This window comes from Anser cygnoides, chromosome 11 (genome assembly GCF_040182565.1).
Source record: "Anser cygnoides isolate HZ-2024a breed goose chromosome 11, Taihu_goose_T2T_genome, whole genome shotgun sequence".
NCBI lineage: Eukaryota > Metazoa > Chordata > Aves > Anseriformes > Anatidae > Anser > Anser cygnoides.
In genome coordinates this window covers 19460807-19474711 of record NC_089883.1, presented here as the reverse complement: position 1 = coordinate 19474711, position 13905 = coordinate 19460807, and the positions used below count along the sequence as shown (strand labels likewise).

At 35.5% G+C, this 13905-nt stretch overlaps 1 protein-coding gene across 8 annotated transcripts in view; it reads left to right on the top strand.

The window, feature by feature from the left end:
- The window catches only part of LOC106033676 (protein unc-13 homolog A-like), a 59275-nt gene that overhangs the window by 34017 nt on the left and 11353 nt on the right, over positions 1-13905 (top strand). For 4 of the 8 annotated variants that reach the window (XM_067004016.1, XM_048060190.2, XM_067004015.1 and 1 more), the window contains one exon: positions 1888-1951. The exons of 2 other annotated variants lie outside the window; for them this stretch is intronic. In XM_067004016.1, coding sequence (XP_066860117.1) covers positions 1888-1951 — 64 coding nt within the window. The remainder of the gene's footprint in view (positions 1-1887; positions 1952-13905) is intronic. 2 more of the 8 variants (XM_048060191.2, XM_048060193.2) reach the window with 1 other exon arrangement.

Below are 13905 nucleotides of genomic sequence, written 5' to 3'. Positions count from 1 at the left end.
ATCATGTTCGGTCCACTGTGCTTATCAGAGAGAACACTTTTCTCTTCAAATAAAAGAACATTATTCCAGAAATCCAAGATAATTAAGTAGGATTGTGTGGACCTAAGGATATTACTGAAGTATAGTATAAATACTCTGCAACCTTACTTAGTGGAGAGGTTGCTACCGCCCTCCATCTATTACACCTATAAAATTTTGCTATATACACTTATTTTACTACTTATCTCTTATTGTATGACGCTGTATATTTTGAATTACAGAAATTCCTCAGGAGTGATAGAGATTGTACTAATGATTTTGACCTGTGTGTAAAAGCCATGAACTGAGTTAGTATATTACAACTTAAAACAACATTCTTCACTGGTGTGGTGAAACAGCTGAATAATGAAATCTCATTAAAATTGATTTGTGTAGCTTCTGAGTGTGTGAGCAATCTCTTGCATGGCACTCCTGTTTCAAAGATTTCTGTTACTTATGCTTAGCTGATTAAATGTAAGTTTTTGTTTTGGTTGCTTTTTTTTTTTCTTTTCCTCTTAGAGATTTAGCTGAAGGTTTTAGAGCTGATGGTTCTAAGATAACCTCTCAGTAATTCTTTTAGTGCCATTTGCAAACAGTGGATGACAGTGCTTAACTGTCTCACAAGGATTTGTCTTTACTGAGAAAATTCAGGGTCTTCTGCGCCCCCCCCAACCTCCCAGCCACCACCACTTTTTTCATATTATCCTGTCATTTGATATCAAAGATCTTGTAATCCTTACTTGTGAAGCAGAATAAGGAGGAAATATGTTCCTTTGCCAATGTTCCTTCATAACTTGTTAATTATATAAGGGCAAGGGTCATGTCTTTGCAAGCCAAGTATACTCTTAGAATTACTGCAGCTCCAAGTAATCCAAAGGGGTTACTGTGAGCCAGTCTTCTGTCCTTGAACATATGCTTTGGAATGCCTGGATAGATGAGAATTGTTTCAGAATTGCAGTCTGATATTTTGTTACAGCAGAGAATATCAGCATATGGAATTACTGGCATGTGTTTTGTTTACCGTCTAGTGTCTGTATATTTTTCCCTGTATGCTGAATCAAGCATGTGTGTGCCATGCTCTAATTTTACAGTTAAATCACCAACAGATCTAGGGACTTTTCACTATAAACATTCTGCTCTATTTTATCAACTAAGAACCCAAGTAGAGAGAGTAAAGAGGAGAGAGAAATGTGTTTGTCTATACTTATATTCATTGTAATGAAAGTAAGACAATCAAAATATTAATTATCAAGACTTAAAATAATGGCTTTTTATATGTTATTAATTTCAGCATACAAATCCATACAAAACTAAAGGTTTTTGAAATAATATATATATATTTATTTGTAACTTTAATTTTCCTTTTGGAAAAAGTGAACTAGAAACAGGTTATCCACTATAACAAATAGTGATCTAGTTCATAATATATCATTCATCACATATGAATAAAATCTTCCATGTTGAGACCTAAAGAGATCATAATAAAGAATTTTCCTACATGTTTAAATATATCTTGTTCGGAATTATGTGCAAAGTAAAGCTACTTGTGAATGCACTCACTGATAGAGTACTTAATGAACAGCTCAACATACTGAGTAGAAAGATGATGCTGTGTGATGCTTAGTTATTTTCCTGCTAAGTATAAAGTTACTTTTCCAAGAAATACCAGGATAAGTTTTCATAAGTTTGTATTAAGAATAACTTCCATAGAGCTAATATTTTCTAGTATAAAAAGCATATAGTATATACAGAAGAAACACAGAAAAGACTATGGTTTTACCTAGCCTTGATCAGTATGTCTGCACACTTATAAGAGCTCTTTAATTTTTTTCTATACTTTGTTATTCTAAACAATTTTTCTTTCACCAGAAGAAATAAAAATCAAACTGGAAGAAATTTTGCAAAAGCAAGATGGGCCAGGGCTATTCAGAAGGTAAGAGCTCTTCTTAAAACTACTGTTGTATTACTGTAATGTAAAGAATTTTCTCAGGTGGAGGAAGAACTTAGTATAAGATTTCTTCATTGTGTAAGTTGTTATTAGTTACAGCAGAATCCGAGGTTGTGATTGCTGACTTTCCAATAGAGCCAGTTCCTTCCACTAGTTCTTAAAAATCCACATGGTTCCTGCCCCTCAGGTGGTTGTTGTTTTTTTTTCCTGAAACAGAAAAAAGTGAGATTTTGAAACTTTCTTTAGATGTGTGAGAAATTATTGTAGTTAGGCCATTTTATCTTCATTACATATTAATCCAGAAATTGTAACTTCAGACATCTAGTTGTTTTGGAAGGATTTGGTTGCTTTGAAAGAATCATAGAATGGTTTGGGTTGGAAGGAATCTTAAGACCATCTAGTTCCAGCACCCCTGCCATGGGCAGGGACACCTTCCACCGGACCAGGTTGCTCAAAGCCCCATCCAGCCTGGCCTTGAATATTTATAAGGTTCTTCTTAGGCATCCACATGCCACTTCTAAGGCATCCACAGCTTCTCTGAGCAACCTGTTTCAGTGCTTCACCACCCTCATAGTAAATACAGTAGTATTTTTATTTCCAGTTTGCAAATATTAAAAGGCAATATCTGCATGCCTCAGTGGCTTAGGTTGTAGGTTATTGTTGTGGTTTAACCTGGCTGGCAGCTAAACACCACACAGCCGTTTGCTCACCCTCCCCCCTCCCTCTCTGGGATGGGGGAGAGAAATGGGAAAGTGAAGCCTGTGAGCTGAGATAAAGACAGTTTATTAAGACAGGAATATAATAATAACAATAATAATAATAGTGATAATGATAATAGTATTAATAATAATGTGCAAGAAACAAGTGATGCACAATGCAATTGCTCACCACCCGCTGACCGATGCCCAGCCTATCCCCGAGCAGCCGGCCCCCCACCCTGGCTAGCCACCCCTATATATTGTTTAGCATGACGTCAGATGGTATGGAATACCCCTTTGGCCAGTTTGGGTCAGCTGTCCTGGGTCTGTCCCCTCCCAGCTCCTGCTGCACCCCCAGCCTGCTCGCTGGCAGGACAGAGCGAGAAGCTGAAAAGTCCTTGGCCTGGTGTAAACACTGCTCTGCAACGATTAAAACATCAGCATGTTATCAGCGCTCTTCTCATCCTAATCCAAAACATAGCACCCTACCAGCTACTATGAGGAAAATTAACTCTGTCCTAACTGGAACCAGGACAGTTATGTTGGTCTTTTTGTCTTTGTCTTTTCATCCTGAAGATAAACAAATTTTTGGAAACAATGAACTTGTGTCATCCCTGTGTATGGCAGTTATAGTACAGCCCAGAGAGACGTGTCCAGAAGCCTATTTTCTCTGGTGCCTGAATCCAATTCATATTTTCAAAACACCAATGATGCTTTTTAAATTCTGGTTAATCTTCTTAGTGAAGTAGTGCCTATTTGACTAGTGGCCACTACACCACTGCCAGTCAATGCTAGCTTCAAAACCAATGAGCTAGAGGTTGGTGTGTTCTCTAGTCATTGAAAGAGTATGTCAGACTTATTAGTAACCGTCAAACAAAATTGTAAATAGACTTACTTAATATATTTGTGTGTTTCATAGGCTTTTACTGTTGTGTGTTCTTCTCTCAAATTGAGGCAATACATCTGTATCATAGCCAACTGGTTAGATTACTATCATCCACATCATCTGGGATTTAAATTTTTAGAATCTTTAGATTTAATTAATTAGTTCAAAAAACACACTTTCAGTGGAGAACCAAAACCAATACTGTTTGTCTGTCTTTTGTGTACCACTATACCTTGTTTTTTCCTTCTCAATGTATTTTATGTCAGATGAGATTACAAACTGAATGGAACATTGTTTTTGCATTGATATAGTACCTACAGCATATATTTAAAAAGAAAAAAAAAAAGAAAAAAATCTTGGAATTTCCAATGTTTTTATGTGAGAAACAAAATAAAAAGATAAGGATTACTGAGAGGAGATGACCTAGATTGCAAATTTCTGAAGCTGTCACTACACTTCCTTTTTATTGGCATGTTATTTTTTTTCTTTGTTTAAATTCTAATTGTGCTTTAGTCCATGTCAATTTAGAGTAATTGATACGACATTAAGTGCAAGTGTTTGCTCAGAAAATCTGAGTCATGAAGGATAAATCTCTACCAATGCTTAATTAAAATAAGATTTCCACTTGCAAGTGTTTTCGTGGCTAAAAAAAAGGCCATCACAAGAAAGTTAAAGAATATACGTAGCACAAGAAGATCAGAAAACTAAACAATTCTAATGTGTTTTACAGACAGTATAATATTTACAAAGAAAATGAGTAATTTTCATGATAAAATGAATGAGAAAAATGAGTAATTCATCACAGAAAGTAACGTCTGTATGTAGGTGTACTGTAAGATCCTGCTTCCCCAAGAAAGGAACTGTCCTTGTCTATAAGGAATTGGGAAAAGAAATATTGACCTTCAGGAAGGTTCAACTGCAAGGAAGGTTCTTAGGCATTGGAGCAGGCTGTAGGATATCCATCACTGGAGGCTTTTAAGAGCAGAGGAGTTAAAGCAATAGCTATATATATATATATATAATTTTTTTCCACTGTTCTTGGTTGTTTAAGGGAGTAGGTTTAACTTAGAATAGAGATGAGTGTGTGTGGGGAGATTTCTCGTGTGGATGGTCTTTAAAACAGACGACTACACAATATCTGCCCATAACAGAGAAATTGGAGTGCTGCAGCTTCAGTTATCTCTTCCTAAATACAATAAACATGAACTGTTACTGCACTGGAAAATACATAGGTGGCTTATTAGCAACTCTCTGGACAGCAAAGTGCCATTTGAAGGACCTGAAGTTCCAGAAAGAACATATGGGATGTGTGCTTTTAATGTTAGTCTATGGAATTAAGAGATTAAGTTAGGCAGTTCTGATTAAATATGAGATGACAGCCAGTAGTTCACCACAGGGATGGCAGCTAATGAATATTTACTTAAATATTGACCAGAAAGGAAAAGTGCCAAGCTTTTGCTCTGGAGAATGTCTCTTTTTATATTTAAAAAAAAAAAAAAAAAAAAAAAACAACTTGCCACAGTGTCTGCTTGCAATAGCTAAGGTTTCTTGGAATCTTTTAGGATGTGAGAACGCTAAGATAAAAGTATGAGGGAAATCACTTCTATATATGGGAGGGGACAGAATTTAAGCATTTGAGGAAAAGTTGTACGTGAGGAATAAGTTGTGTTTTAAAAGACACTGCAGGACCAGATAGGGACCTTTAACTGTAGCTTTGCATCTTGATTAAAAACAAAAAAGAATTTCTAGAATCCAACTCCTGTTTTTTCAGTTTCATGTTTACTGTATCATCAGGGACAATGAACAGGTTGGGTTTTTTTGTTTGTTTGTTTTTTGTTTCCCCTCAATTTTCTAACAGAATTGAAATCAGAGCTATTAAGTACTGGTAATAATTATGAGAGGATGGGTTTAGAGTGTGTGGTTGGTTTTTTTTTTTTTTTTGGCTCAGTGTCAACCTTAAATACAATCAAATACATTCTCCCTTTTCTTCTTTCCCACTTACACACCATAGTGTATGTCATTTTGATCTTATCTTTAACTACTAACCCTATCTATTCTAGAGACTTTTTTGCTTCTTGAATAAATGTCACTTCCTGAGATGGATTTATATATATATATGTTTTGTTTTTTGTTTTTTTTTACAAAAAAAAATGAGGCTAATTGACTTTGAAGGCTAACATTAAACAGAAACCTACTTGTAATAAGTTATCCCTTGTACCCTTCCACGACTGTGTTTGGTATAGGAAAGACGGTGAGATAGCGGCACCATATTAATTGGCTTATAACTGGAGATGATTTTAAAAAAAAAAAAAAGCAGTGGCATGGATTAGCCTAGATGTATCTTCCTTACGTGTCTTATTTCTTAGTTTGTAGAATGAGCGTAGTATATCTAAATGTCAATATTTATACCATTAAAAATATTTGGTGTGTGTTCCAATACTAACAAAAGATGATAGATAATTCAGTATTCACTGTGTGTTGCTTTTACGCTGTTCTTTGTGATTCAAGGTTGTGTTATCCACATGATAGACACAGTAGTGGTGTTCAGTATGTGAATACTCACTAACAGAAGTTATCTGTAGCTTAGTTTTGTCAGCATTATTGATTTACTGTCTTGTTCAGAAAAAAAACAAACTTGACAAACTAATGCTAAAGCGAATATTACATAGTGATAGCAATGGGAATTTTGGACTGGGTAAGTAGAAATCCTTCTCTGCTTAGGAGCTATGCTGCTGTGAGATTAATGAAAAGATTCCCTTTAAAAGATTTCAACATGTCCAAAGAAACTTCAAAGTTTTCAAAAATCTTTCAGTTGAACAATTTTGTGTCCCTGTATTCCAAGTAGTGATTGACATGCAAGTGTCTTCAAGTGTAAATAAACAAATATTTCCTTTTTTAAATTGATAATAATAAATATCTGTATCCCTACTCAATTAAAACGTAATTATAGTGTTCAAGTGACAATCAGCATATTGATTGGGCTAAATGACTATCAGCAAACAAGATGCATTTCTTCATAACTTTCATGAATTTATTCCAGAGGTGAAATATTTAAACAGTGACAAATGAACTGACAATATGAATACAAAGAAATGTTTAACTGCATTTTCTTTTCAATCAAGTGAATTTAGTATCAGTGCAAGTTTGCCCATTTAAAGATATTTTGGCAATGGTTTAGAATATTAATTGACATTATGAAGCAGTTCAAAATGTCAAAGTAGTTGAAGGACTTTATTGGATGTATTCCTTTCATGAATCATTCTTGATTTTATTATTGTCTGAAGATTATTGAATGGCTACATCAAGTAGTTTGCCTTCTGGAAAAAATGATCTTGAATATCTTGTCTGAACTTTTTGACTGTACTTGAAGGTAAAAGGGGCAACATGAAAAGATTGGACTAACAGTTCTGAGATCACTTAATGGCTGTCCTTTAGTCTTTCAAGAAGTGTTGTTTGGAAAGCTTGCTTTGACGAAAGGCCATTCGCTGATCAGTGAATCAGCAGTACAAAACTGAGTTGTTTAGGTTTAGCTACTGAACCCACAACAAGGAGTACAATGTTTGCAGATAACAATTATTTCCTCTAAGAGTTCATGTGAAATTGATTAATCTTTATTCCAAGATAAATTCAATCAGCACAGAAAAGCTGTATGATATTTATCAAACTGGTACCTTTTGGCCTGTTGATAAGACCTCATTGACAAATGCATTCAAGCGCATAAAAGTAAGGAAATCTGGCCTTCCATGCTCAGTGTTAACTCTCAAGGAGTGAAAGTAAAGATTGCACAAGCCTCTTGTGTTTGGTAGTAAAACAAAAGGAAAATCATACATGACTGCAGCCTGCAAGATGTAGGTCTAAGTAGAGTTAATGGATTAGAAATTCAGCTAGTAGGCCAAGATAGCACATATCACATCAGTGAGGTATAAAGGAAGGTCATGGTTAAAAATGAACATAGCAGCTAGATGCATGGAAGTAACTAAGTTTTATGCTGCTCCGTTGGTAGATTGTTTAACATGTTACTAGTAATGTTCTAATTGGACTATGGTTCAAGTGAAAAATTATTCCATTATTTTGTCTTCAATGTCTCATGACTTCTGTGCCAAGATATACACTACTAAAAACAAAACATCAACAACAACAAAAAACACTTTTATGATTTTCTTTTTCCCCTTAAATTGACATGAAATGTAAAAATTGCCTTCCTGAGTTAAATGAAGGTATTAAGAATGATAGACTCCAGGAAAGAACCTTTATGACCTGCTGCACCATCATTTAAGAAATCTGTTAGACAAAGAAAAGGAAGTATTATTTTGCTTTCCTCTTCAAGAATTGAGATACGAATAATAATATAGAGAGTAAGAAACCTAAGATTTCTCTCTTGACTGTCGTAAAAGAACATCAACAAACAAGATGGTTTGTAACCATCCTGTAACATACTCTATTCCAGAATTAAACTTCAATTTTCCCTTTTACTTCAAAGTTCAGAGAGACCATTGTAACATTCTTTACCTTCCCCCATTTCAATATCTATTTCCAGCAACCTGTTACAGTGATGTGTAGAGTGTCTTTGGACCCATGTTAAATTATTTATTACTGGTTTTGTTGATAGTCTATGGCTAAATCAATATGCTACAGAATTATATAGCTCCTAGAGCATATTTGTAACTGAATTATAGAGGATTTTGTGAATATTTGAGGTGATGCTTGAAAGACTATGAAATGCAACAGGGTTCTCCGAGAAAATTTAGAAGTGAGAATGTGTACTTCACATAAAACAGGAAAAATAAGCCAGTTGGTATCAATCAATTGTCATTCCAGAATACTGTTCTGTGGAAGCAAAAGATGTCTTTTTGAATGCAGTAAAGGTAATAAAGATGAATAGGTAGGATGGATAAAGGCAAGAATCCATTAAGTTGTGGAGAGTTGGAGTTAATGATAAGAATTGAAAGAGTACTTCTTGTAATAGCAAGAAAGGAAAAGTCACGCTGTGAGAGGGGAGAGGTACTGGGATGCCAGCAACTGGGCACAAATTGGGATCTCCCCCAGCAGTGGGAGATAGAAAAAAGCACTGTCCAATTGAGAAAGGAGCACTGATGAAGACCTGGCAGAAGGAATGATACTAATGGAAAGCTAATAGAAGTTATTGATAGGATCTAAGCAGGGGCTAGAGAGAGAAGGCTTGGGGAAAAAATATCCAGGGGAGCAAATCACTATGCTTCCAGGTTTGTTATAAATGATATATCCCTTTGCTCTGTCAGTCCTAGCACTGTAAGAGGATTGTTGCAAATATTCAGCTTTTAGAGTCATTTCAGCACCTGCTTTAGAGTTCCTGTCTCACCGTTACAGAATTTTCTGGTGATCTACCCTCTTGCCATCTACCCACCTTACCCATTTTCAAATTAGTGAGGTTGGCCATTTGTTTTCAATTCACTACCAAATAAATTTTTCTTTGACGGTTTGGTGGTTCGCACTCTTAATTAGTGTCATTGGTATGGCTGTTAAGTATATACTTGAATTTATGACTGAGGGCTGTGTGGAATGGAGATACTGAAAATTTCCCCCTCTAGGTTACTTTTGTTCCAAAGAGCTTTTCCCTGTGTAAAGGGACTCTACAGGCAGGATAAATATAACTTGAGTGCAAAGCAACTATTTATTTCTTAAAGTGAACAAGAGAAAGTTAGGATTGATAACTTACTAGGCTAATCACAAATATGTGCATCATCCCAATAAGACTGGGTGTTTCTGTTCTGTTTTCTTATTCCACTGGGCCAGCAAAGTGGGGAAGGATCTCTCCGCTGCTCCTTGCAATGGACTGATCCTTGCTGATATTGTATTGCCATCTTCAGATTCTCTTTCCTTCTCTTCTTCTTATTTGAGTCATCCCACAACTTCCCTTCTCTTCTCATCCTGCTCACACTTTAATTACAGCTATCTCAGTAAAACTCAACCAAGGGTATTAGCGTGTACTGTACACTAGCATGTACGAGATCTTGCATCAAAGAAACTCAAACTCCTTGGCTGAAGGCAACAATCAGTTCCTCAGCTGGGACCAGGATGCATGCGTTGATAGAGCAGAGAAATGGAAAGTCTAATGCATGTAGTTTGATCTGTGGCAGTGTTTGCTTATAATACAGGTTGTTTTATCTGGAACCAAGTCGTAAAGAATCAACAGAAATAAATTACTTGTAAGAGGAAATAATAAAAATTGACTTGTATAATGGGGCGACGAGAAAAAGCAAACAAGTTTATTACTCTGAGTTCATTATGCTTTTATGTCTGTAGCACCAATAATAAGTTTATATCCGATTTTAAGAGAGCAAAAATAAGTAATTGCACAATGCATTAGTTAATATATTTTCCTTTCTGAAATCAGAGCCAACTTCTGTTTAAATTGTCCAAAAGCTGTTATGTTTTTAAAATTGTGTGTTCTCTATTGATTTTAAAACCTTCTAGCTGCTTTTACATCACTTTATGGAATTTAAAACGCATAATTTTATAAACCTAACAATAAGTTTAAAGAAGTTGTGTTTGGAGAAGATTTAGTGTAAATAAGAAATGGTATGAACCTCCATAAGTTCAAAAAAAAAATATCCAAAATACTTCCTAGTCATCTTGAAGTATAAATATAAAAACAACTTACAGGTGGATCCTATGCACTTATGAAATGTCAAGATTTTCATGTCATGAACAGTTATTTTCTCTTTTCTCAGTATAAAGGCTTCTTTCTAGAAAAAACAGTGAGGTTTACCGTAAAGAAAATAATCATGGTGTGGGAGAAGAATGTCTTTAAAACTCTGTATGTGCTTCCAAAAAAAAAAAAAAAATGGTGTGGGAGTGCTCTATTCTATACATTCCTTTACGTTTTTAATAAATTAGAAATTCTGCTAAGCATTGCAGGCATGACAATTTTCCATAGGCTAAACCAAAACGAAGTAAAAGTAGCGTGATCACCTCTGGTAGCTGTGTGGCTGTCGTAGACCACGTCCGCAGGCGATTTGAAATCGCCAGCGTCCCGACAACTGCGGGCAGCAGCGCGCCCCGCTCGGCGGGCCCGGGGCCGTCGAGCTGCCAGCAGGGGGGGCGCTGGGAGCGCACGGCCGCTGTCGTCGCCCCGCCTGCCGCAGCCGAGTCCGCGCCGGCTGCTTGCAGAGACGCCCCCATACACACCCCGGGGGAGCAGTTGTTGCGCATCCCTGCGGCTGCAAGCAGACCGCGTGATTTCACTCCAACTGACTGCAGAAACTGCCTTTCTATTCTTCCCAGCTGTTTTTCTTCTTCTAATCTGGAAGAAATAATCCAATCTCTGACTAGGTTTAGAATAGGTGATTTAAGAATTGATTGATTGGTTTTATTTATTTTTAATTGATCAATTTAAGAACTGACACACTTACTGCCTTTTTGTAATGAAAGGGAAGGAATATTGGTCTGCTAATAAGACTAGAGAGGTGGAAGATGGCACAGAGAGAGCTTAATTCTGTGGCAGCTTTTCCAAATTTCAGGCTGAGATTCATCACAAAATTTAAATTGCTTCTAATCAGTTTATAAAAATCACCATTTCTGTCTAAGTATTCAGCAATAGAAACAGTCAATTAATATCCTAAAGAAGTTATTTACCACTGGTTTTATTACCTAGAATTAGTAATGGAAATCTCTGGAAATATTTTCACTTGACAAGCTATTATTCCTAAGCAATATATACAAACAATTGTTTTCTTTCTACAGATGCTGAAACTTAAGAAAAATAATAATGTGTGTGTGTGTGTGTAAAAATGCATCTGTACAGGCAAAGCTGTTGTCCCATTTTCAGAATGTAATTGGTTTCTAAATATAAAATTACTTTGTATGAGATTATTACACTATATTTCAGATGGATTTGTTTTCCATATTGAGCTTGATATCCTAAGGTGTATTTTAGCCTATAGAATGAAATACATACTGGTATAGTTTAGGTGCAGATGGACTCAAAATTTTATAAGCTGAGTTCTAAGATAGTTTGAAAAGATAAGTAAATTTGGGAAAGTTTTAACTACTTTGAAATTACTGAATTCGTTTTTCCCCTACAGAAGAGCGTTAGAGTTTAAACTACTTAATCAGGATCAAAGGGTACTACTACGTGTGTTCTCACATGCAACAATATTTCTCTGAATAATAATCCTTATAAGTGAGAGAAATTATTAGATGCATTGCAGCTGTGGTTTCAGCTTTTTATTCATTTCTAGTAGTTTTGTTATTTATTTATTTCAAAGCTATCCAGTCAAAAAAACAGAAGGAAAAGTCTGACTCTTTTTAGAAAAGATGAGAAAGATCATAGTCACTGTCTGTCCTGAAGCTTGTTGGGGAGATTTGTTTTGTCTTGGAGCTGTGAAGGTGCATGGAAGTATTCCTCTTGATTAGTAGTCTGAGTTCCATGCAGGTTAGCAGTGACTAAAGTAGTAGTCATTTGTTTAAGGTATGTTAGTAGTTTTGATCAATTTCTCTTTCAGTAGTTGTCCATATTATAGTTATCTTGGAACGGAGCTAATTACCTTTCTTTTACATCTTCAGATTGTACAACTTCATCTTGCATGTACAGTGAGTACTATGAGATACAGCCTTCTCAGGGTTAGCGGTCATGGCAGCAAGTCTGCAGTTCAATAAACATTTGGACAATGCTCTTAGACGTGTTTTAATTTTTAGGTATTTCTGTGTGGAGCCAGGAACTCTGTTCTTTGCAGATTCCTTCCAGCTCAGGGTATCCTGTTCTGTTCTATGAGTTAGTGTTTTTTATGACCTCTCTCCCCCATGTACATGTGCCTGGAGCTTCATTGCATTCTTTTTATTCAAATGCAACTTCATTGGCACTATTTGCTTTATACCAAGAACACTTGACCACTGACAGATGGCTGCCTAGAAGAATCGTTGCTGATTGTCATGGTCACCTAATACTTGAAATAGGCATACAGAATAGATGTATGTGAAGGCTGTTAGATGCCACTGGGATTTATTTTTTGTTTGTGGCTTTTGGTTTTGGATGGGGGTTGTGTTTGGGTTTGGTGCGTTACAGATTTTCTCCATGTGTGAGTTGGCAAGATAAAGTAGTTGCTGCTATTATTAAGATACCGGGATTGGCTAGAATTCTGTAAGAGAAATCACAGCATCTGTATATAGACTGTATTTGTATTGTTAATTATACAAGTGGCAGTTATATTTTTAATGCTATCCGTGAAGTAAATTAAATCAGTGTCAGCCCTTAAAGGTGTGTTTAATAAAGATGACTTTATCAACACATGGGGATCATGGCAAGTAACCACAAAAATGCAAATGACCCATGTGTCCAAATTGCTCCTTTGTGTTAGTTTATTGAAGGTGGTATGGATGTTCTTTCAAGAACAGTAGCTTCATTCCAGTCATTAACATGGAGGTATCTGCGCAACCAGAACTGTGAGAACATACATACACTTATTTTAGGTACTATATAGAATGAAAATCTCTGCTTGTATATTTACTTCAAAAAGTTCTTAAAATCATATCTCTGTGTGGATCATGTGAACAGACATATAAAATAGTTTTCTTGTGAAGATGAATTTGGGTAAATCTGGTTGCAGGTAATCAAGATGTATGTTAACTACAATTAGTTTCTTGATTGGTCCAGATCACTGCAAGAAAAATCAGCATTTTGCTGTTTTTTGCAAGTTCTGTATGTAAGTTTATATCCAGGGTAGATAAATCATAATTTAGTTCTGAAGGTCTTTGGTGTTTTTCTTCATTTTTTCCTTTGTATATGTACATTTCACCTGATATTTATATATATCAATATAAAAACAATTAAAAGATAAATTTTGCAGAACAAAATTCCTTGCTCTCAAATGGGCTCTCAAATAAGTGGCTTTAAATTAAACCATTCAACACCTGAAAACATTCCAGTTTAGTATAAAAAGGGTCAATACATAGCAACTTGCTTGAAAATGACAACACTAAATGTTATGAGTAATGCTATTTGTAAACAATTTTTATTAAATGAAAAAAATCTATTTTTGCAAAAGTTTCCCAGTTTTTACCATTTTTACTGTCTGTAGTCTCAAAACCATTTGCTTAATCTTCACAGAAACACAGTTAATTTGTCATAAGCATATATCGACAGTTGGTAGCCATGATTGATTAGGCTGCCTGATTCTTTTATTTTTTATATATTTTGCATCCTTAATGAGCAGTCTTGTTGATTTTTGAGAGGCATTATTATTACATCTCATGTAATTAGGTGTATATCACTGAATATATCAGTAGAATATTTTATATTGTGCATTTATAAGTTTTATTGCATTTTTGTTGGCATGCAACGTGGTAGATTTGAAACATCATTTTGTATAAGTTTAGTT